General features: G+C 36.5%; 2 protein-coding genes across 2 annotated transcripts in view; one reads left to right on the top strand and one right to left on the bottom strand.

Moving 5' to 3' along the window:
• Window positions 1-443: 443 nt before the first annotated feature.
• Window positions 444-6,030, top strand: LOC110023878 (cytochrome P450 704B1). The gene is given in 6 exon segments (XM_020723508.1): window positions 444-699; window positions 701-904; window positions 1,555-1,776; window positions 2,882-3,181; window positions 3,977-4,375; window positions 5,416-6,030. Coding segments are annotated over 6 exon segments (1,770 nt in total). The 5' UTR covers window positions 444-450; the 3' UTR covers window positions 5,812-6,030.
• A 1,718-nt stretch (window positions 6,031-7,748) lies between these two features.
• Window positions 7,749-24,219, bottom strand: part of LOC110023867 (DUF21 domain-containing protein At1g55930, chloroplastic-like) — a 56,498-nt gene continuing 40,027 nt past the window's right edge. Inside the window, exons 13-14 of the mRNA XM_020723493.1 lie at window positions 12,956-13,135; window positions 7,749-8,534 (exon numbers count right to left, since the gene is read on the bottom strand). Of these exons, the coding sequence (XP_020579152.1) occupies window positions 8,268-8,534; window positions 12,956-13,135 (447 nt within the window). The 3' untranslated portion in view covers window positions 7,749-8,267. The remainder of the gene's footprint in view (window positions 8,535-12,955; window positions 13,136-24,219) is intronic.

Raw genomic sequence — 24,219 nt, 5'->3', positions numbered from 1 at the left:
GTTCGACTCATTAACTTAGCGAACAAACCGAACACGAACTTCTTAACGAGCTGTTAGCGAACAATGAGCCTTTTCGAGAGCCCTATAAATGCATAAGGATTGGGTGGTATGTATTTAAATACCATTTAATTTTTTCAAAATATAAATTTTCCTAAAATAATTTGGTTTCCGATTAAACCGCCAAAATAGTCCTTCACTATGAAATCATTTTAATCCCAAATTTTATAAAAATAACAAAATAATCCCCAACTATATTAAAATTGAGTTATAATAGTTCTCAATCAGATCTATTTCTACCTCAATTTAAAGAATCTGAGAATTTTTCTAACAATCTTATAAACTCTAGGACTAAAATGGTTTTATATAAATAATCAGGGACTATTTTGACAAATTAGTCTCTTACTTCTCAATTCTTTAAAGTTAGGTAAGACACTTAATTTTACCCTCCTTATGTCCAACCACATCATAAACATCACAAAAAGATGGTTTTATTTCACTTTCTTCCGTTTCCTTAACTCCCATCCTCCCTCACAACAAATATATGAAGAACCACAGCCACAGCAACATCAATCAATTCTGCAGCCATTAATGTCTTCTTCTTCCTCAAGCTCCTCACTTCTGCCATACAACCAACTCATTGCTTTCACCGTCGTCTTCCTCATCAGTTGGATCCTCCTACATAGATGGGTGCACAGAAACCCGCCGGGGTCCGAAGACATGGCCGCTCGTCGGCGCCGCCATCGAACAGCTTAACAACTATGAACGCATGCATGATTGGCTTGCAGGTTACTTGTCTGAATGGAGGACTGTTACTGTTCCCATGCCTTTCACTTCCTACACTTATACTGCAGACCCTGCAAATGTGGAGCATATTCTGAAGACCAACTTCAGCAACTACCCCAAGGTAACAAAAGATTAGATTATGTTTAGCGTAAAACTAAGTTAAGTGTTGCTGAGACGAGAATGTTTAGGTGGATGAGCGGCTTTACAACTTTGAGACAAAAATGAGAAATGAATTTATCCGTGTAAGAGTTGGTGTAGCTCCTGTGGCAACAAGATTAGAGTAGATGATTTTGTTATGTTAAGTGTTGACCATCTAATTATCTGATTTAGAAGAGCAGATGTTTTAGATTCGACCTATGTTAGTAAAAGTAAAGATAGATCTAAGATCTTAATTTATTTGAATTAAATGAAAATATGACACTTAATAAGGCACAATGGAGAAAAATGTTCATGTAGTCGACCTCACTTAGCGGGATAAAGACTTATTTATGGTCCGTTTGTGGCAGCTTGTGCTTATCCGGATAAGCGGACAGCGAGGTTCGACCCGCGTTCCGCTATTAGTGTAAAAAACCAACTGGGTTTTCGGATAAGCTGCTCAAACACAATTTTCAAACAGTGAGACGACACTTTCAAAACGTCACTGCTGTGGATAAGATGTCCAGAATGGAGCCTCAATCTCTCTCTCTCTCTCTCTCTCTCTCTCTCTCTCTCTATGTAATATACATTGATGTATTTATGTATGTTTATATGTGTGTGGTTTAAATGATGCAGGGAGAGATTTTTAGATCATATATGGAGGTATTGCTGGGAGATGGGATATTTAACGCGGATGGAGAGCTGTGGAGGAAGCAGAGGAAGACTGCCAGCTTTGAGTTCGCTTCGAAGAACTTGAGGGAACTCAGCACCGTTGTGTTTAGGGAGTATGCTTTGAAGCTCTCTAACATATTATGCCAAGCCTCTTCCACAGATCATCATCAAGCTGTCGATATCCAGGTAACGGGAAAAATATTACGTCCGGCTGACCACACATCCAGACTTCGGTTCGGACGGGCTGCCACATCATTGTGGATTGCACGGTGGCTCAACCGGACTGTCGTTTGGACGTGTGGTCGCTGCACGTAATATTTTCTTCAGATAATGCACAAACAGTCGAAGATTTATCTACATAACACTGATCAAATCTGATATATTTACATATGTGACATATAAAGTAATGGGAAAAAAATATATATTTGGGGGGAAGAGGGGGCAATTGACTATCGGACATAACATGGTTCTACTCCTATACCTAACACTAAAAAATTGATATTTCATTTATATAACTTTAGAGCCACAAAACCTTTGTGTGAAAAAATGTATTTTACTTTTACAAAGTTATTGATAGTGATATTTTTTATGTGATGTTAAAGGTTTGTATGATATGCATCTAAATATGAATGCTTGTTGTTAGATATGCAAATACATGTGAATTGTGTGGCATGCATGTGGACGCCCCTAAAAAATATCAAATGTTGGATATAATATTAATTTATGTACTCAGCACTTACACACAAGAATATATATATATATATATATATATATATATATCTGTTTGGCTAAAACAAAAGCATATATATATATATATGCATAAAATTGAGTTTGAGTTTACCCAATAAATTTTCGGGACGGATTCGGCCTTAAATCCCGATGAATTTACTTTCTTTGTGACGGATTCATGTTGATATTTTCAACCCGAAATTGACCCACCAACTCAAAACTAACTCGAAACCGGCCTCTCCAACCCAAATATGACTCAAAACTGACTTGACATTAACATGAATCTGACCCAAAATAACCTTCATGCATATATTAAACGGGTCATGTAGGACGGGTTCAGTTCATGAGTTTGGTTGGGGACGTATAAGTTCGGGTCAGGCTTTCCAATCCATTTAATATTCTTTAGGGTTGGATTCGAGTTAAACAGTTTTAAGTCAGATCAATTTCTAATCAGACCCAAACCGACCCGATAACCCGATTTTGAAATGCATATAAAAATATATAACATAAACTTAGTGTTAAACCTTGCTACTGTTGTCTGATCAATATGCTCCAAATTCAGGACTTGTTCATGAGGATGACAATGGACTCCATATGCAAGCTTGGTTTTGGAGTGGAGATAGGGACACTGTCTCCTCAACTCCCAGATAACAGCTTTGCTCGAGCTTTTGACACCGCAAACGAGACCGTCACGCTTCGATTCATCGATCCCTTGTGGAGGTTGAAGAGGTTTCTGTGTGTGGGATCAGAGGCTGCCCTCAAGCAAAATATTAAAATTGTTGATGACTTCACCTCTAATGTTATACGTACAAGGAAAGCTGAGATCTTAAGGGCTAAAGAAAAAGGGCTTCATGACAATAAGGTAACTTTTACTAATTTGTTTAGGATTCTGTTTGGGATAGTTTTTTGTTCGTTTTCTTTTACGTTTCGTTCTAGACCGTTACGATGGTTCTATTTGTGAAAGTACTTTCTAACTGTTTTTTTGAAAATTTTAGTTGTGGAAAGCTGTTTTTAATTTGAACTCGATCAACTAAGATGTCATGGTTATAAGAAATCTACTGTCTAAATTTATAAAAAGTATGTATTTCTTTAACCACAGCCTTCTAAAAAGTTGTTTTTTAATCTGATAAGCTCTGTCATTTATGATATATGAAGTTTAGTTTGGTGATTCAAAACTGGTTTCTATATAAAAGCTATTTCTTTTTCTTGCAAGATTTACATAAATGCATATCACTCAATTCCTATGTAATTATATATATCTAACTTCTAAAAATCAAATTTTACATAAATAATGCTTTACCTATGCATGCAAAGGTGTGTTTCACTCTTTAAAAACTAAAATGCTGGTGTTACTGATTTGATATGAATGATTCGAGTGGTATAAATATAAAGAATCAATGTTTAGGTCTTAGATATGTAAATACATAGGAATTGGATTGTACTCATGTAAATGTAAAGATTCGAGGGTTATGCATGGAAATATAAAAACTTTAGTGGTAGATATGTCGAAACATAATATGTATATGAGTATTTCTATCATTGTATTAAGTTCATATCTTATTATACATGCATAGGCAAATCTAATTCATACTCATATAGAACATTAGTCATATTAATGTCATTTTACCTGAAACATACCTGCAAATCCAAGCAACAGGTACAGCATGACATACTATCAAGGTTCATCGAGCTCTCCGGCGCCGACAATGACAATGAGAGCGATTTCGGCACGGAAAAAAGTCTGAGAGATGTGGTGATAAACTTTGTGATTGCAGGGAGAGACACCACTGCTGCAACCCTCTCATGGTTTATATACATGTTAGTCAGACAACCTCAGGTGGCAGAAAAACTGTATACAGAGATGAAAGAGTTTGAGGAGATGAGAGCTGGAGAAGAGAATATAAATTTGGATTTATGTGATTTGGAAAATGAGGATTCATTCAGAAACAGATTATCACATTTCTCAAGGCTTTTGGATTATGATTCAGTAGGAAGGCTGCAATATCTGCATGCATGCATTACAGAGACGCTGAGGCTATATCCTCCTGTTCCTCAGGTTGGGCTCCAGAAAAAAAAAAGGGAAGATTTACATATATACCAATCAATTCCTATGTATTTACATATCTAACACCTGAAATTCAAGTTTTACATACAAACCACCATAGCTATGCATGAAAAGGTGCATTTCGATTTTTTTAATGTTAAAATGGGGGTGCTTTTGGTGTGATATGAAGGATTAGGGGGCTGTAAATGTAATAATGATTGAAGTTTAGGTGTTAGATATGTAAATGCATAGGATTTGTGTGGTATGTATGTGAATGCCCCAAAAAGTCTATTTTTTAAGAACTAGGGTGTTATTCAAGTAAAAATTAATATTTAAGTGTTAGATATTAAAATATTTAAGTAGTTAGCACAAACTAAAAAAAAACAAGAGTTAATACATTCTTCATTCATAGTTAGTATAAAATTCATATGAATTTACATATCTAATACACAAATTTTTTTTATTTAAGTACATTTTTCCATATATAGATTTATTATTACAAAATTTTTTATTTAGTAATAATTTTGATGTATATAAATATAAAAATTTACGTAGAAAATATGTAAATATATAAGAATTGTATTGTATGCATGTAAATGGCACGTATTTATAAGAACTATGATACTAATGTAAATTCCCTTTTACTCGTATAGTTTTACGACCCTCAATTAGAAATCACAACAAAACAACCATCATACACACATACGCACATACAGACAAGAATTATGATATTAATGCAAGTCTCCTAAAAGAAAAATATACATAAAATGACCTTAAATCATAGATAAATTATTGGATTTGGAACTTAGGGTCTGTTTAGGACAGTTTTTTGCCTAATTTGCATTTCATATCATCATCATAGTTCTGGTAGAGAAAGTGTTTTCCTAGTGATTTCTAAACATTTTTGTTGTGTGAATTTGTTTTTTTTCGAGCTGACATGTTAAACTGTGGTGGCTGTAACAAAGCTATTCTCTAGTTCTTTGGAAAAAAAAATATATATATATATTTATAATTCTTACCGCAACTTTTTAAGAAGTTAGTTTCCCTCACAGGACCCAAAAGGCATATTGAAGGATGATGTTCTGCCAGACGGAACGAAGGTGAGAGCCGGGGAAATGGTGACATACGTCCCCTATTCAATGGGAAGAATGGAATACATTTGGGGCATCGACGCATCAGAGTTTCGCCCCGAAAGATGGCTAAATAACGACAATATTTCCGTCCAAAACAACGTCTCTCCGTTCAAGTTCACTGCATTTCAGGCTGGTCCCAGAATGTGCTTGGGGAAGGACTCCGCTTATCTGCAGATGAAGATGACGGCGGCGTTACTGTGCAGGTTCTTTCAGTTCAGACTCGCTCCTCATCACCCTCCTGTTAAGTATAGGATGATGGCCATACTTTCCATGGCGCAAGGCCTGCATGTGCTCCTTTGCAGGAGAGGAGCGTGAATTTTGATGCATGGATTTATGTTATATTATTAAGTTGTTTATAGTATGGTTAGAGAGAAAATATTACGCATGTTTGTTGTCCAGAAGTGAAATTGCAGACAAAATCAAGATTATGTCATGCCCCCTAAATGCTTACTTCCTACAACATGTAAGGACCAATATTCACAAATCTATGTTGCATCATCATAATGAACACATCTAATTGATAAATTAGATTTACTTGAAGTAATGTTCTATATTCAACATTATTACAAATAGATCGATCAGCCTTTGTAATTATAAAATAGACTTGGTTTGTAATGTCATACCAACATATAAATCATAAGTAAAAAAACTCTCTATATTCTTTATTTAATGGTCTAAGGAACTATTTAAATTAATATTGCATCCCACTCAATGTTAATACAGCTTCATATGACTCATCGTTAATTATATATGTAGCCATAAATCTACTACTTATTTGGCCAGAGACAAACAAGATGAACATTATACTCATTAACATCAAAGTTTAAATGTTGATGAGCTATTATTTTAACTTATCTAGATCATTGTCTACTAGCACTTGTATCACTTTATTCTTCCAACTAAAGTAGGCAGATATGAAATCTTTTTGTGACTCTTAACATACCATCATATTGCAACATCCAACCCTCTTCCTCATCCCACTCACTTTTCAAAGGCACTATTACTCGCAAACCATGAACTAAAAGTTAGAATATGCAAATCTATCATATTTCATGTAAATAGCCTTAGAAGTGCCTCAACAACATAGAATTCCTTTACCATGTGCATTGATTGTATGTAGGTTTGTCAAAACGGTTCGTTGTTCGCGAACAGCTCCTGTTCGGCTCGTTAAGAAGCTCATGTTTAACTTGTTCGCTAAGTTGACGAGCCGAATACGAACAACACGAACAAATACTTGTTCGTTTGTGTTCGGCTCGTTTTGGCTCGAAATACTACTAATCAATTATATATATATTTCTTTGATGAGTAGTATTTTTTTAAAAAAAATTAATTGACTACAAAGCTACAAAGATTTATAATTAATTAAAAGTATTAATGAAGAAAATAGAATAAAAATTATTAAATTAGATTCAAATGATGTTTAAAATCTTGTCCAAATTCTTAACATCATATGACTACGTGATTAGGGTTGTCAATGACTCTTTTTTCGCAAACGGCTCGTGTTCAACTTGCTAAGTAAACGTGTCAAACACGAACGGACTTTTTGAGCTCGAAGTATAAATGAGCCGAACACGAGCTGAGCCCTAATTGTATGGTGTGATGGTGGGACCCCTTTCTATACTTGTGCGATAGGACGCTATCATTAAAAATTATCCTAATTAATTATTAATCTAGCATTATGATATGCCAATCATAATATTATCCTAATTTAAATTAGTTTAATTATACTGATCAACATTATATTCCTCCCCAAGGGCATTAATGGGCTTGACCAGCATTTTTAGTTAGCATTGATCAATTGACTACAACTTTTAGTCGGTATACTGGTGGTTCCCCCTATTTATTATCTTAATTACTCACTAATCCAATAACACAATGGGTTAATCATGATTTCCATCCTAATGTAAAGCTATTTATACTAATTAACACTAGAATCCTAAATTCCCAAATGCATTGATGGGCATGACCTGCCACTTCAGCTAACATTGACCGAGATGACTACACACTTATAGTTGGTACATGTTTGTAAGATCAAAATTATATCTCATTTATAACAAATAATATTGAATTATGCTAAATCATTATAATGCAATCCAGATATACCTCGCCTGATGATACTTGCATGAGCTCTTCAACCTCACCTGAAATCAATATTATACAAATGTTTGATAATAAGTAAAAAAGCCAAATAAGCAACATGAAACTTGCCATAAGATTCACTATGCAAAAATCAATATGACTATATATGGCAAATATGTAAAGTTTTAATGTAAAATTTTGTGTTAAAAAAAACACTGCATGGTTGAATAAATAAAGGCAGAAACCCCTACGGCATAAGCCAAAATACACAAAACCTTCCCTCAGAGAAGCAAACCTGTAGAAATAGAAAAATTAATTAACCGTATACATTACTGTGTTCATGGAAAGTAAAAAAATGACAACTGAAGTGCAATTTATACAAAAAAGAGATGAGGTCGAGGGAGAAGAGAGAGCAGTTGAGATACTGATCAGTCAAAGTAGTTCTTCCACCCTGAGTTGCTATCATTAATGATGGTCATCTGCGCTTCCAGATGCATTTCAGGCCATAAAGACCTCCATGATTTACAGTCCAACGATAGGGCGAGCAGACACCAAATATTTTGGAAGAATTGGACACAGTGCTGCACCGTCTCGCCAACTAATTGTTTTCTGCAGTTTCAAGTTTACTCCATTTCTTACTACTATTTAGATTTTGCAATAGGAAAAGGAAGTGACGGAGGGCTGCACCGTAGCTATTGTGAATCATTGCTCTCATGAAAGCCTTTTGTGTCAGAAGATGAGTTTTCTCTCCCCATTTGGAATGAGAGTTGAGGAGAGTACCTATCATCTTGTCTTGTGGCTGTTTCATCAGAATCTGATTCCCTATCGTTCTGCTTCTTCCTCTTCACAACTTTAGTGGAAACCAGCCGATTCAAAACCTTTGCCTCAGAAACTGTATGCCCATTTCTGATTGGCTTGAACTGCACCTTTCCAACCTTTCTCTCACTAGCTTCTAAAATCTGCAAGTTCGAAGTCATGTTAGATGCTATAAAGCATTTTGGATGTTTAGCATCATGCCTTCAAAATCAGTTCCGTTTAATCAACTTGAAGATTTGCACCATACCCTTGCAAGCAAAGAATTGACCACCAATGATAAATTTGGAAACAAGCAAAATAATGTTGACACATTATAGAACTAATGGAATATGTTAAGCACATCATGCTAAAAAGTAAAGACATCCAATAAGATTTCCATGTTCACTAAAGAGATGAAAGTTTTTGTAGGCATTTGCCAACACTACGGCCTACAACAAGGTAAAAATCAAAGCTCTACTCTTAAATTTCTAGATTAGCTAACTCATATAGATGATATATTGTACTACAATAGCATGGATGATTATCAAAGAACTAATTTTGTCCAAATGAAATTTATGACATGGCAAAATTTATTAGAATCATCTACTTTCTAAAGAACAAAACATTGAATAAATGCAATAGATAGAAAGAAATGTTAAGACTATAACCTTATCAAGAATCTAAGGGCAAAAAGAAAAATCTGACTAACAGTAAATACAGTAAAGGTAAAAAAAATCAAGTATCACAGATGAAAAGAAGGTTGTCATAGATTAGTCCATTCATGTAAAGAAGGGTTGTGGACTGATGCTCATGTAGGTAGGATTCCAAAAAAAAAAACAAAGAGAGAAGGAAGAAAACAAAAGTTTCCTCAATGTAAATTATCTTAATGTAATTATAGGAATAAATTTTGAATTGTTTTTTTAGAAAAGAGTAATCTCATATGTATATATAGTCATTCCCTTTGCATCAAAAGCTGAAACTCATCAAAGAGACTGAGTCAACTATCAACAACAACAACAAATAAGTAATATTCATGTCATTTAGCTGTCAACGACTAGAAAACGGATAATCTTCCTATCATTAACTTCTTCAATATGATGATAAGCTTTTGATTGGAATTCAATTACCATAAAGATATCAAATGAAGTGTTGTGAAGATGCTATAATATTCGGAAGAAAATGATTGTTGAATTCCTTGTAGACCATAATATTGAGATTGACCAACTAAAAAATTTAGATGCTAGGAAGAGAACTTTACCCTACCTTGAAGAAAGCCTTCTCTTTCAGAAGAGTTAAAAAGAGTCAAAAAGAGTAGAAAACTAAAGCTAAAAGGGCCAAGTGCAATTGTATATATCCAGGATGAATGACAAACAATTTATTAAAAACATGGCCTATGCTGTTAACTACAGCAAGAAAAATGAATATCAAAGAAAAGTGCTGAAAAATAGGAATCAGTCAAAGGATACAATACAAAAAAAGGACTCAATTTTAAAGATACTGGAATTTTCTTAACAACAACAACAACAACAACAAAGCCAACAACAAAGCCTTAATCTTAATCTCACTACGTGAGGTCGGTTACATGAATCCTTTTTCTCCATTGCGTCCTATTTAGTGTCAACTTCTTATTTACCAGTAAATCAACGCCTAGCAATAAGAAAATAATATTCAAATGGTTCTCAAACCACAGCCACATGCCAAATAATGATAACCATTTTCTTTACCTTGCAAAATGTATTTCATGAATTAACACGAGACGCTCGCTCCAGCTCCCTGCTTCAGCGCGTCGAACAGGTGCAGCTAGGAGCAAACCGGTCTAGCCACCCCCGCTGGACCTCACCAGATCATTTGTTCTTCTTTTCTCGCGATCCCGCTACGCTTCCGCAATCCTTTCTTCCTCGTGCCCTAATCACCCGCCTCCTAGCCGTTGCCACACGCCTTACTCCTCCTAGTCGTTGCTCGCCCCTCAAACCCATTCCATTTCTACTACTCCTTCCTTCCAAGGTAGCCTCCCCTCCTCCCTATTTATACATGTTCTTTCTCAGATCTAATGAGCTTTTTGTGTGATCTCTGGTTTCAAGTTTGCCGTGACGGCGTTCTCCTCCCGAGGGGATGTATTCAACGGCGAGAGGCGCTTCGGTTGTACCTAGCATGAGGTGGAGATTACCTCGCTCTACCATCGCTGCCCACCACTCCTACGCCTCCTCCAGCTGCCCGCAACGCCTCCATTCCTTCCTAGCCCTCTCCAGAAGTTGTCGGTCCTCTCTGCGCCTCTCCGAGTCAGTTGCCGCACCTCCAGGTTCCACCCAGCCTTCCTTTAGTTGCTGCCTTTCATTCCTGTGCTTTCCCTGTCGGCCTCAGCACCTCCGAACCCTCCCAACAGCCTCCGCAGCCTCTCCCGGCGCACATTCCAGCATGCTGCTATACCAGCAATTCGTCCCCAACACCCCTCCTAGGTTGGCGTTCACTCTGACACCTTCCTAGGTCGCCGTCAGCACTTCCTCAGTCCTTCCGATAGATTCTTAACTAGGGCTGTAAAAGAGCCAAACTTGAGCGAGTTCAGCCTTGGCTCGTGTCCGGCTCGTTCGAAATTGCTCGTGTTCGAAATCGGTTGTGTTTGAAATTGGCTCATAAACAGTGTGTTCGTGTTCAGCTCGATTTAAATATTTTTGTTCGTGTTCGGCTCGATTTAAATATTCTTGTTTGTGTTCGGCTAGTGTTCAGCTCGAAATTAGCTCATTAAAATTAATTAGAAAAAATAGATGTGATTGTTGGATTCGAACATGGACCAAATATATGTAGAAATAGCATAACCACATTACCACACGAGCTGTTATGATTTAACTTAGATATAAATGTATATAATATATTATTATATCAATAAAATATATAATATATTATTATAAAAATAATTACATTTTTTTTTATTTCGAGCTAAAACGAGCCGAACACGAGCGAACAAAGAGTTGTTTGTGTTCGGTTAGTTTATAATTCAAGCTTAAGAAATTTGTTCATATCTGACTCATTTTCCTGACAAACAAGCCAAATACGAGTTGTTCAGAACGAGCTTTTTTGACAGCCTAATCTCAGCCACCACCAAGCGCTTCCCAAGACTGTTCCTGCCCTCTTTAGTACTTATTTTATTATTTGTTGTGAAGTTACTTCTTATATTATCGTCACATGTTTGTATTGTTTTTTGTCTGAGAGTCCATGTTGTACTTCCTTCAAAATCAGCAATAAAATTGCATTGTTACAGTAGTGGTTTGGGTTATCTCCAGTATCATAAACCTAACCTCCCTGTAAACATATTATCCATTCATAAAATTATGGAAGAACAAAAATGTAATCTAGTATTCTTTGTTGACAATTACATTCTCCAGACCACAATACAGGCAGAAAAAAAGAAAGAAAAATTAATCGAAACATTTGTCCCATATTTCTTTTATGTATATCAATTTAAAATGAGATTGGAATCATTATCTTAGTTCATCTCATTCTCCTTTCACAACTCTAAAACAATGCTTCTTTTATTGTTAAAAATAATAGTGAAGTATCTTTTCATTATGAAACTTGTGAACTTGCAAAACTTTGTAGAGTTATCTATGAAAGATCACCAACTCTTTGCATAATCTACTTCGATATTTTGAGGCCATAGAAAATTCTAAATATCTCAAGTGCACAAAAATTTTCCATAGTCGTTGATATTTGTACTAGAATAACAAGGGTTTGCCTCATTAAACAAAACTCCGATGTGTCATGTTCTTCTTATCTCTGTCGTCATCATTAAAAATGAATTTAATGGGAGCATTAAAGGGATTATAACTGAAAATGCTAGGCACTTTCAACTAAACCTTATCTCCGTTCGTTATTAACCAATTTTCTTATATTCATACCCATAATAAAATGTCTTATATTCATACCCATAATAAAATGAGATGACTAAAGGACAAATAGATATCTGTTTAAGTAAGTCGAGCAATACTTTTCAAAATTATGTTTCAAAAGAACAGCCTTAACCTCCACCTCCATAACTTATAGAATACTTATTAAATTTATTGACTTTATATACTTACTAAATTATCCAAGAATATTTTTTTCCGAGCCAACTATTTTGGTTTAAATCATACATAATTTTAAGATAAATATATATGAGATGAAAATTCTTTTCTATGTTTTCTATCACGTGTTCCATTACTATGTCCTACACTTTAGACTCAAGCAGATGATCTTGAGAACAAACAATATTAGGTACAAGAGAAAGCATATCAAACTCAGAAATTAAGAATACCATGTAAATCTATACATTATCCAAACATCTCAACATCAAAGTTGCCAGATTATCATGGCAAATGTATTAATTTTGGAAGTATTAATTCTAGGAAGAGATACAATGATTCATGCAATTCTAGTCTCGAAGAACGTAAAAGGACCAAAAATATCAAAGAAAGAAGCAATCACCACCGAGGACTAATTTTGACATTACACATGGCTTTGATACAGTGCGTTGAGAAATGAAGAAAAACTTGTAACTTTCAATATCAACAAAACTCAATTTAATAGCACTAAATTTAGTATGTGAAAATACCTCAATTTCAAATGTTTGACATCTTTCCTTATCATCTGGTTGATCAGGTTCCGACTCATTGTACTCATCATTATCTTCATAATTTGCCTTTTCAAGCACCACGAATGTTTTCTGACCTTCTTCCGGTATATATCCAAATGATTCACAGATAAAACCAGATACTGTCTCGTACTGATGACCCTGGATTCATAATGAAGACAAACAGAAAACAATAACATAAATAAATGTAAGCACCTTTCTCCTATTGCTAACGAATGGTTTATGGAATCGTTGACAGCCGGATGCATTGGCAGTGACGTTGATAGAAAAGCTAAAAGATTAATAAATCAAAAGAATAATTTCAAAAGTTAACAAACATGTTGCGCTGGTTGCTTCACAGAAAGAATAGGTACTGACTTTGTGACGAACTTCAGTATCATTTTAACCTAATTACACTATTACATCATAAATGAGGGGTGTAGATAATGAATAGAAGCCATTCCACAGCTATTATAAAGCACCAATTTAGTATGTGTAGGACCAAGTTAATAATGAAAAGACAATGATTAATCTTTCTTAATGATGTGATTTGAAGGTTAGCTAGGATATGCAGCAAACAAGACCAGAAAAATGTGGCTTCCGCATCTACATGAACACGAGCATGAACACATAAAAATCTGATTTCTAAGGACAAGTTTGGGACCGTAATGAGGGATTCCATGCATTCATTTGACGATAGCTGGAGCCACTTTAAAAGCAATGACGCCAATATCAACATTTCTGCTCAGGCATGTGGTCAACAGTCAACTAAATATAAGGATAGGGGTGGTGGCAAGCTATGAAGTATGAACACAACACAGACACCGCGATGCAGTAGAATTGTAAAATGTAGGAGACAAAATATCATGAACATGTGACACGGTTCTAGGGTTCATAGACGGTTTAATAAAGCACAGAGCTGTTAAAAAAACGTAGGGTTGATTAAGTGAGTGGAGCGGATGGATGGCAACTAAAACCGGCATGAAAGGCGGCGGGACAGTGAACAGGAAGCAGAAAAAAAAGGTGATGTCCTGCTGCTACAGCACGTTGTAGTGGCATCGATGCATGTTCAGCTGAAAACAGTGAATAGACGGCGTGTGGGTAAGAAAAGGAGATAAGACTGCTGTTGGACAGCAGATTGGAGGTGCTCAGTGGCAGTTGAATAACGAATCGGCGAGGGGATCCACCATCTAGTTATAGGCAAGCTGTAGGCACACACTTGCAAAAGGAATAGGGTACACACACCGAAAAACATAAATAGGAGAAATATCCTCCAAAATATAAAACTCAGAAATTGAAAATCCAAAACCCTAATACAATATATATATATATCATCAAAGCAAATACATAATTTAAAATAAGAAAAATAGGTAACTAAAAAGTAAGAAATAAAGGAAAGAAACTTGCAGAAGAAATAAAATAAATAAAATAAAAACTGCCTCGATCTGTCTCCTGCAATCATGGGATCCGCAAACAACAGACTGCGGGAGTGTCTCGTCCCACTTCCCATTGGATTTCACGATTCTGTGGACTGAAACCATGCTGCACAACATTCTCACGAGTTATGAGAAGGATCTTCTTCTTTGAAAGGACCTGGATCTGATTGTCGGATGTTTTTTTTACAAAGCACCTACGAAGGTTGCTGAAGCGGCGGTTCACCACTCTCGCCTGACCCTCTGGTCTGTAGGTGCATTGTTGAACTGAACTGAAATTGAACACCCAAAGTACTCAGTACAACCTTCCAGAAATAGCCCAAAACCTTCTCATATATGACACATATTGGAAGTCCCTAAGCAGTGGAAACTCAAGAGGTTACTTGTAAGTTTGAAAATCCTAAAATACAGGGTTGCCATGTGTCTGGTGTCGACCCCTCGAGCTCATGGCCTAATTAAAGAAGGTCAGCCCTGCTGATGCTCCTCTTAACGTCTGTAAAAATGTAGCTTATGACACCACATTCTCAAACTCTATATGAACGTCCATTACCTTAGACTCACTATTTTTTAGAACAACCAATGATAATCGTGTTGGAGTCTCTCAAGGTCTCAGCTTGAATCATTAGTATCTCTCTTTCATTTGCTAAAAGCGAATACTCCTCTTCAATCTCCTCCTTAGGATCTTCAACCTCTGTCTTCTCTACGACACCATGCTCAAGGAAAGATATCATTCTCCAGTTTGGGTAATCTGATGCATATCTTTATTTTTCTCCCTCGCGTTTATTGCATATCTTTAAGAACCTTGAGAGTATCTTCCTCCAAGTGTCCCCTATTTCAGGTGCTTTTCAGCAAATCTTCCTTATGTATCTTCGATAATCTTGCAACATCTCAGTTGTCATGAATAGATTAAGGCATGACATTTTTTCTTCCACGCGGGATTTTATTTCGGCTTTTTGTGTTCTGCTTTTGCGCCCCAAGTCCACCTATTGTGACCCTTATGTTGATGTGTGTTTGAGCTCTAATTTACCTCTTACAAAGTTTGTAGCATGTTGAACACATACCAGCGTGTTGGAGCGATGTTTGTGTCTGACACAGACATGGATGCACTTTTGAAAGTCTGTGTTTCATAGGTAGCAAGATCCCCAATAATCGCAACAACACTATAATAAAGACAACTCTCTCATAAGAGGTTACCCAACCTAAAATTTTTTGCTCATGAGACTAGGAAGAATGCCATCACCTAAAATGAGAGCAATTTGTGCGTTTATAAACTCGACTGTGGTTAAGCTTTGATTTAGAAAACTCAAGCTATTTTACCCAAGTTACAACTAGTTTACCTAAATGTACATCACATTTATGAATTAGAATGCTAAATTTATGCTGCAAAACTTTAACTCTTAAGTCTCTGACACCTCTGATAGATTTGTCTTTAGTTTGAATTTTTTGAAGTCGATTAGAACTTAAGCCACCATCCACACATTTAGATTTCATTTTATAAGGACTATAAAATTCGATATCAAACTCCCATAGGCACAAATCTCTATAGCAATCAACACTTTCGATAATGAAAGAAAACCTTTTATTAGAAATAGTCATTAAATGTAGCTCATTGTAGTAACAAATTTGCTTTCATATTAAATAAATTTGCAAAGATTAGTTTAGAGTATATGGTGAAGGGAATAGTAACTAACCCCATCGTTCCATTGCCTAGAGATATCGAGGGCTTGGTTTGCTAATACAGTATATATATAAGTGTCCTCAAAGCAAATGCTTAATTAAAAATTAGAGATAGGTAAGAACTAAAAAGGAAGAAATAGAAGAAGGAAACCTGGTAAAGAAATAAAGGAAAAAGGACAAAAAGGAAATGAAATAAAAACTGCTTCAGTTTTTCTCCTGTGATCGTGGGTTTTGCAAAATGCAGATCGCGAGAGTGTCGCATTCACATCCCGCGGACACGAATTGAAACCACACTCCGCGTCAACATGGCATATTTAGACAAATCATTACTGTAAATACATAATTTTCTATTATTCCTAATGAAATCATTAATGGATGAAGTAAAATATCATAAAAGAACTTTCTAAAACTAAAAAAAATCAAATATGATTGATGATAAAAAAATGCTTTATTACACAAAGCATTTATTACTCATTTTAAGTTGTCACGTAAGAATTCTAATAATGTTTAGGGATTTTTTCATGTTTTAATAGTTCATATAACTTTTATAGTCACATTCAATCACCATAGTATTTAAGCACTAAATTACATACCAAACATTAGCATAAACTCTTTTCATGAAAATTTCAAAGAAATTTAAATTTTTTTATTATTATAATTAAAGTTTAAAATTACTACAAATTTTATGCTTTTAATAGTGTTTTTTTTATTTTTTTAATAATTATTAATAAATATTTGATAACTTAACAAAAATATAAAATCTATAATCATATTTAACAAAAATAAAAATTTAACTTGCCTGCACAAGTCACTGTACACCAGAAAACCTTCGACTTCTGATATGCACGCTATTGCGGATCGACTTTGTCTTGAATTTCTCTTTAAAGAGTGTTGAACATGTTTCTCCAGGGATGTTATTGATGCCTCGACTTGCGGCTTGTAATTTTTCTCCCTCGCGTTTGTTGCATATCTTTAAGAACCTTGAGAGTATTTTCCTCCAAGTGTCCCCCATTTTAGGTGCTTTTCAACAAATCTTCTTAATGTATCTTCGATAATCTTGCAACATCTCAATTGTCGAATAGATTAAGACATGGCATTTTTTCTTTCACGCGGGACTTATTTTAACTTTTTGTGTTCCGCTTTTTGCGCCCCAAGTCCCCCTACTGTGACCGTTCATGTTGATGATTTGAGCTCTATTTTACCTCTTACAAAGTTTGTAGCATGTTGAGCACATACCCAGAGTGCTAAAGTGATGTTTGTGTCTGAGATAGACATGGATGCACTTTTGAAATGTATGCGCTTCATAGGTAGCAAGATCCCCAATAATCGCAACAACACTACAACAAGAACAACTCCCTCATAAGAGGTTACCCAACCTAAAATTTTTTGCTCATGAGACTAGGAAGAATGCCACCACCTAAGATGAGAGCAATTTGTGCTTTTATAAACTTGACTGTGGTAAAGCTTTTATTTAGAAAACTCAAGCTATTTTACCCACATTACAACTAGTTTACCTAAATTTACATCACATTTATGAATTACAATGCTAAATTTATGCTGCAAAACTTTACCTCTAAGTCTCTAACACCTTTGATAGATTTGCCTTTAGTTTTAAATTTTTGAAGTCGATTAGAATTTAAGCCACCATCCAGACATTTAGATTTCATTTTATAAGGACTTTAAAATTTGATATCGAACTCCCATAGGCACAAATCTCTATAGTAATCAACACTTTCGATAAGGAAAGAAAACATTTTATTAGAAATAGTCATTAAATGTAGCTCATTGTAGAATTTGCTTTCATATTAAATAAATTTGCAAAGATTAGTTTAGAGTAGATGGTGAAGGGAATAGTACCTAACTGCATCGTTCCATTGCCTGGAGGTATTGAGGGCTTGGTTTGCTTAGTAAGATAAAGTAGTTGACCAAACCAAGAAATTCCTACCATCAACTTATTGACCTCATTTTCGGGTAAGGTCTACACTTCTCTCCTTAGAGCCTAGGGCCTTAGAGCCTAGGGTCTAGAGGGTCTAGCTTTAGGCTTCCCTTATTTGACCCTCCTAGAGGACTAGTACGGGACCCAAACCATTTAGACAATTCCAACCACCTTGTCACTCCTTCGAGTCTCGTATGGGCGGTCCCGAATCCTCGGCATTTTGCTAAGTTGGTTAGAACCGACATATGAAACTCGAGTTGAGTTCCTATATTAATAGGAGCAGCCCCTAGGGAAACCTATTGCGACTCGAATTCTTACTAGTTGCGCATTTGGTGCAGGCATCGCACCACGCAAGATTTTGACTTAAATTGACTTGCTCATTAGAGACTCGTCCAGACTACACCGAATGACGAAACAGACTACACGGATGTGTCCGGAACGTCAACTTTAGCTATGACGGACATGCATATCACTATAGTTTTGCGCGCAAGCAATTAGCATGAAAATCGATGCACATTTTTTTAATTAGCGTGTCGCGTGCCCGAGCTCAACCCAAGTTCAACTCAAGTTCGACTCGGGATTGATTCAGGTTGTACACGAGCTGAACACGAGCTCAGTCATTTCAAATTTTGAATTTTGAATTTCCAATCAGCCATTCAACGTCACATTAATTATATATAAATAAGAGTCATGTTTTTTTCCAATTGAGCCGACAACATGAATGGAATCTGTTTAATTCCTCGCCTAATCTCTCAGTCATTTCAGATACGGTTATACATTTCTAAGGCTTCACCTTCCTGGCATTCGGCTCCCCCGCTCACCTCCTCCCCTCGGCACAGAAGCCCCCATCCCGCTCCTCAGTTTGATTCACCCGAAGCCCGCTCTCCCTCTCCCCCTCTCTGAATCACGAATCGAAGCCCTCGCCTCCCTCTTCACCTCTTCTTCCAATCGCTCTCAGCTCCCTCTTCGAGACTTTCCTGCTTGCCTTGTCTCTGTGTCGAAGCATCTGCACGCCTGCTCGCCTCTACGAACCAAAGCCTTCGACCCCTTTCTCCTCCGCACAGAAGCCCCCTTGCCTCTCCCTCAGCCCTCGCCTCCTTCGCCTGCTGCCCTCTAACGCTCGACAGAAGCACTGCACTGAATGCCTCACCTGCCTGAGACGCTAGCTCGCCGCACCTCTCTCGGCTCGCCTCCTTGGATCGAAGCTCTGGCCGGCCTCCTTCTCGCCAGCGACAGCGCCCAGCTACCTCCCTCTCCCATTCCTTTTCATTCCTTGTCGTGTTCCTACTGTGTTGAAGAAAGGTAAGGCCCAAGCATATTCAACTATTGCATCTTATGGTTATCAAATTTTTTACATAAATTTGAAATGGAATCCGCCTCCACAGCCATCCTGTCTTGAGTAATCAGACTTATCAATCTCTCTTCTTCTTCTTTTTTTACTTCCCCCATCTCTCGTATAGCATTGATGTATTTCTATTGATAACATTGGATTCAACATGTATTACATAAAATCATGTAAGTGAATTCCAAGAATATGAGAACCTAGTCTTGTTTCTTTTGAGTTTTATTCATTTAAGGGGCTGCCTGGGCTCGACCTACAATTTCATGAAGGAAATAGGATGATTTTCTTATTTCACTTTCATACGGATCTCCTCCCTATGAATATAAAATTCTCAAGCAATACATGAAGCATAGGAAGGTGGAAAAAAGATCATTACAATGATGTTTTGGCCATATATTTTTTTTACTGATTCTGGAAAACTATAAACGTTGTTTTGGTTACATATTTTTGCTGATTTCAGATGCTCCGTTACTGATTTTGCGTTTCGAGCGCTCAAATACAAATGATGTTTTGGAAAACTATGACTTGAATGCCTCTTCGCGGGTATATGTTCTTTTATGTTCAAATACTATCTTGGGAGGTTTTAAAGTGGTGTTTGGCGGCTTTAAGGGTACTGGAAAGTGTGGGAAAATACTTCAAAGCTGCTGTGAGTGTTGTAGAAAGGCTGTAGAGGTGCTGAAAAGTGTTGTCCATTATCGTGTAAGTTTGCTAGTTGCTGCCCGGAGACATAGAAGGTCGTAGGATCACCGTGTGAGTTTGCTAGTTGCTGCACGAAGCCGCAGGAGGTCGTAGGATCACCCTGTAAGCTTGTTAGTTGCTGCCCGGAACCGTAAGAAGCCTTAGGATCGCCTGTTTGAATTTCCTAGCAGTTGTTACGCTCATTTTGCTGCTTTTTACATTCGAATTATTGTTTTCTCATTTTTATGCAAATTTATTTAAATTCCCTGCAAATTCTATTATGCTTTATGAGTTAGTCATGCAACGGGAACAACAGTAGCAGATACGCTAGGTACGCGGATACAATTTGTTTACTGTCATATCACTGTAATTTACTTATGTTATAATGTATCATGCATGTCAGGTTGCAAACAATATTTTCAAAACAAAACAACTTTAAAAAATTAAACAACATTTTCAAACAAAACAAAAAAAAACATAACACGTACTTTTGAATTTACGGGAGTCCCTCGGATGAGATAACTCACAGTTGCTAACGTGATCTCCCCAGTTTAAATGAGCTTAATAACTCGTTTAAACTAAGTAATTAAAAATAAAATAGTGATGTCAGAACAAAGAAACCGTGAGATCCTAACCGGTGTCACTCTAATCAACTTTAACCCCCCAATAATGCTTGAATGACAACAAAACCAAGACTTTGAAACACACCAGGTAAAACCTTGTGAACCTTAAACCTTATGACTACTACTTCAACAAAGAGCTTGGAGTCAAACTTGTTGCCAGCACGACAACGAGCTTGAATCGAGCAAAAATATCTTCAGCAATCTCTCTCCCTAGTTTAAACAATAACAATCTATATAGTTTTGAGGTAGATCACCAAGTGCGACGTAAATCCTCATACCCTCTTTAGGCTCCTGCACAACCATGTTGTACAGCGTAAGTCTTAACTAGCCTTAGGTTCTGAGGTTATCGTGTGGTAAGATGTAAATCTTCATATCTCTGCGGGCTATTTGCATAATCGGATATTATGCAAATGTAAGTCTCAAATAATAAAATTGGCAAGATCATCGTCTCCAAAACTTAGCCACACGTTAGGATAGTTTGGGAAGTCACTGAGGTTCCTCCTCAGGATCTGTGACATCCCCTACATTTTCCTTCGTTTGGACTCCTGAAAATAATTGTTCTTATTTGAGTCACTCTCATTTGTTTTTCCACGTCTTACCATAAAAACCTAAAATTTGAATTCTTGAAGACTAGTACCTCTGATCATCATCGATAATTTTCTCAAGTGACCCCCGTCATTTGGGATGTAATTAACTATAGGAGTTTGTCTTGCCTCTATATGAAACTTTGAACCCAAGTAAAATAAACTCTATTTAATTTTTATATTAGGTAGAATAACTTGTCAGTCACACATGAAAGTTTCGCAGGTCAAACAGATGTCACAAATCTCTTAATTTGCAAATTGGGCCCATCGCCGACACATACACTTATCTTTCGGGAAGGTGAAGTATTTGTGGTATTGGGCATGGTATCAGACTCGATTATGCAAACCATTAGACTAATGAGATCCATTTGATCTCATTTTTTAAGAATTAAAACATACTACTTTTAAAACTCAAACTATATCCCTCTTATATATTAAATTAAATTTAAAAATTATCTTCAAAATCAAAAGAAAAGTTGACCAACACAACCATGTGGTGTAAAGTAACAAGAATAAATCTAAGGTGGATGTTTGCTTAAGAAGATAATTTCATATCGACTCTAGCTAAAAAAGATTTTATGCTTTAGCAAATGCATTCAAATTTTAGGTTTACTGATTGAAATTATAGTAAATCTCAAATTTTAGTAAATAATTTAAGATTTACTGATATTATTTTAGAGTGAACCACCCAATCAAACATCATTAGTCATTACCATACTTTTGTAGTGTTATTTGGCATCGAAATTATGTTGTTAAGGGACACATGTCATATTCTTATTGGTATGAGATCTTTGAATGTGACCATAGAGTTACATTTGATATCACATGATCAATTTGTAAGGCAACGTTAATCTTAAATTGGTCACGCTTGATAGATTATAACAAAGGGCGAATGGACTATTACTTTAAGCTTAGAGTGATAGATTTCTCTTGAATAATTTTAGAATTTTCTAAATTTTTCTCAGACTTTTATTGAGATTTTAGCCCAAAATGATTTTCATTACAATTCAGATTATATATATATATATATATATATAAATAGCGTGGCCAGCAGCACGCACTGCTAGAATTTCGTCCCATGGTGATTCCCGACGGTGAATCTCTCGGCTTCTTCCCTTCTCTTCGGCGTCTCCCATGACGAAGTTCACGTACCTACAACTCTAGTCTCTCCTGTTGAAGTCAATCACTCCCTGTAGTCTTCGTAGTCGACGAGGATCGCTCTTGTCATCGTCGTCTGATTCCATTGACGACGACGCTATTTCCCGCAGTCGTCTCCCATAGCCGACGAACTTTCTTCTTGCGGTCGTCTCCTCGCTCTCTCCAGACGAAGCGAGCCCGGCAGACAGCGCCCGAAGTCTGCTTGTTTCCTTGCGGCCCGCCACACAGTTCTTTTCTGACCGTGACCATCTTGTGAGGGAGATGGTCTCGACGCTCCGTTCCTATGCAAATGCCCTTGCCGGCGACTTTCTCATTCCTGCTCATTCCCCTATTTCAATTTCAGAGTCTGATTTTGATATCGGTAAGTCCTGCAATGTTTCACAATCTTTCCACGAGACTCTTGAAGGTGGTGGTGAGCACACTTTTATTTAAAAACTTGAAAAAAAATGAAAAGTCAACTCTTATTCTCACTGAGGTTGAAACCAGTACTCTCGCGTCCTCTTGGCGTTTTGCTCTAGTGGAGAAATTTCTTTATGGTCACCCAAAACTGAAGATCATTCGAAAAGAGTTTGATGCTATGAAACTATTGGACAATTGGTACATTTGTCTACTTGACGGTCGACATACTTATTCAGCTATCTCACGATGCCGATCACACTCGCATTTTCTCTCAAAAAGTTATCAAGATTGATAATCGTTTTATGAAAATTCTGAAGTGGACTTTCGATTTTGATTCAAAAGCGGAGTCCCCTATCATTCATGTTTGGATAAAGTTTTCGGGGGTTAAAATTACATCTGTTCAACATGAAAATTATCTACTCTTTAGCAACTGCTTACGGTAAGTCTCTCAAGGTGGATAGTCTTACTCTTTGTCGTCACCAGACCCTCTGTGGCTTGTGTGTTAGTTGAGAGAGATATCACTCAACCAACTCCGAATGAGATATGGATTGACACTATTCACAACAGGAATTGACAAAAGGTTGAAATAGAACCACACACTCTTTATTGCTCTCATTGTAGTATGTTTGGTCACAGTTCTACTATTTGTTATCGCTTGCATGCTCATTTAAGGTCGAATATCACTTCGAATATCTCGAATATCACTAAAGATCAGCCACCTACCATCCTTGTTGAGAAGGTGCAATCCGATCTTCTTTTCAACATCGCTATTCCAGATGAAGAACACCACTCTACAGGTATAGATCCAAATGTGCTAATACCACTTATTGTTATTGAAAAAGGTTCACTTACATGCCAAGACACACGAGTGTTCTTTCGATCATATAAAAAATCAGCTGGTACAACAAGTAGTTGCTTCTAATGTTCAAGAACCCACACATATCCTGCGTACTTCAGACCATTCAGGTGAGCCAATCTTCGGATGAGGAATGACAGGTCTACACGAGGAGGAAGAAGATTGGAGGACGACTCGTGCTAGGGAATCTATTGGATGATACATTGGTTACTAATGGCAATAGCACTCATTTGACCAATTTATTAGCTGGCTCCTTCCCTAGAACTAGAGGCAGAGGCAAGGCAAAATTGGGTCGCTCTCCAGCTACCTGATACTCCTATTTTGACACTTTTGATTTTTTATTTAGATCTCTTATGTATTTTGTTATATTTTCTCTTTTTTGGAACCATTTGGTATGGTGATTTTTGTGTGGTCAGAATGCCATGTTAGAGACCTCCCACAAAATCTATTTGTACCCTATTTTTTATTTAATAAAATAGCCTTTGGGCTTTCAAATATATATATATATATATATATATATATATTTTTTTTATAAAAATATACTGTCTAATATATTAAAA

Source organism: Phalaenopsis equestris, unplaced genomic scaffold (genome assembly GCF_001263595.1).
Source record: "Phalaenopsis equestris unplaced genomic scaffold, ASM126359v1 Scaffold000233, whole genome shotgun sequence".
NCBI lineage: Eukaryota > Viridiplantae > Streptophyta > Magnoliopsida > Asparagales > Orchidaceae > Phalaenopsis > Phalaenopsis equestris.
Note: the sequence above shows the minus strand (reverse complement) of the source record. Positions and strands in the feature narration are given on the sequence as shown.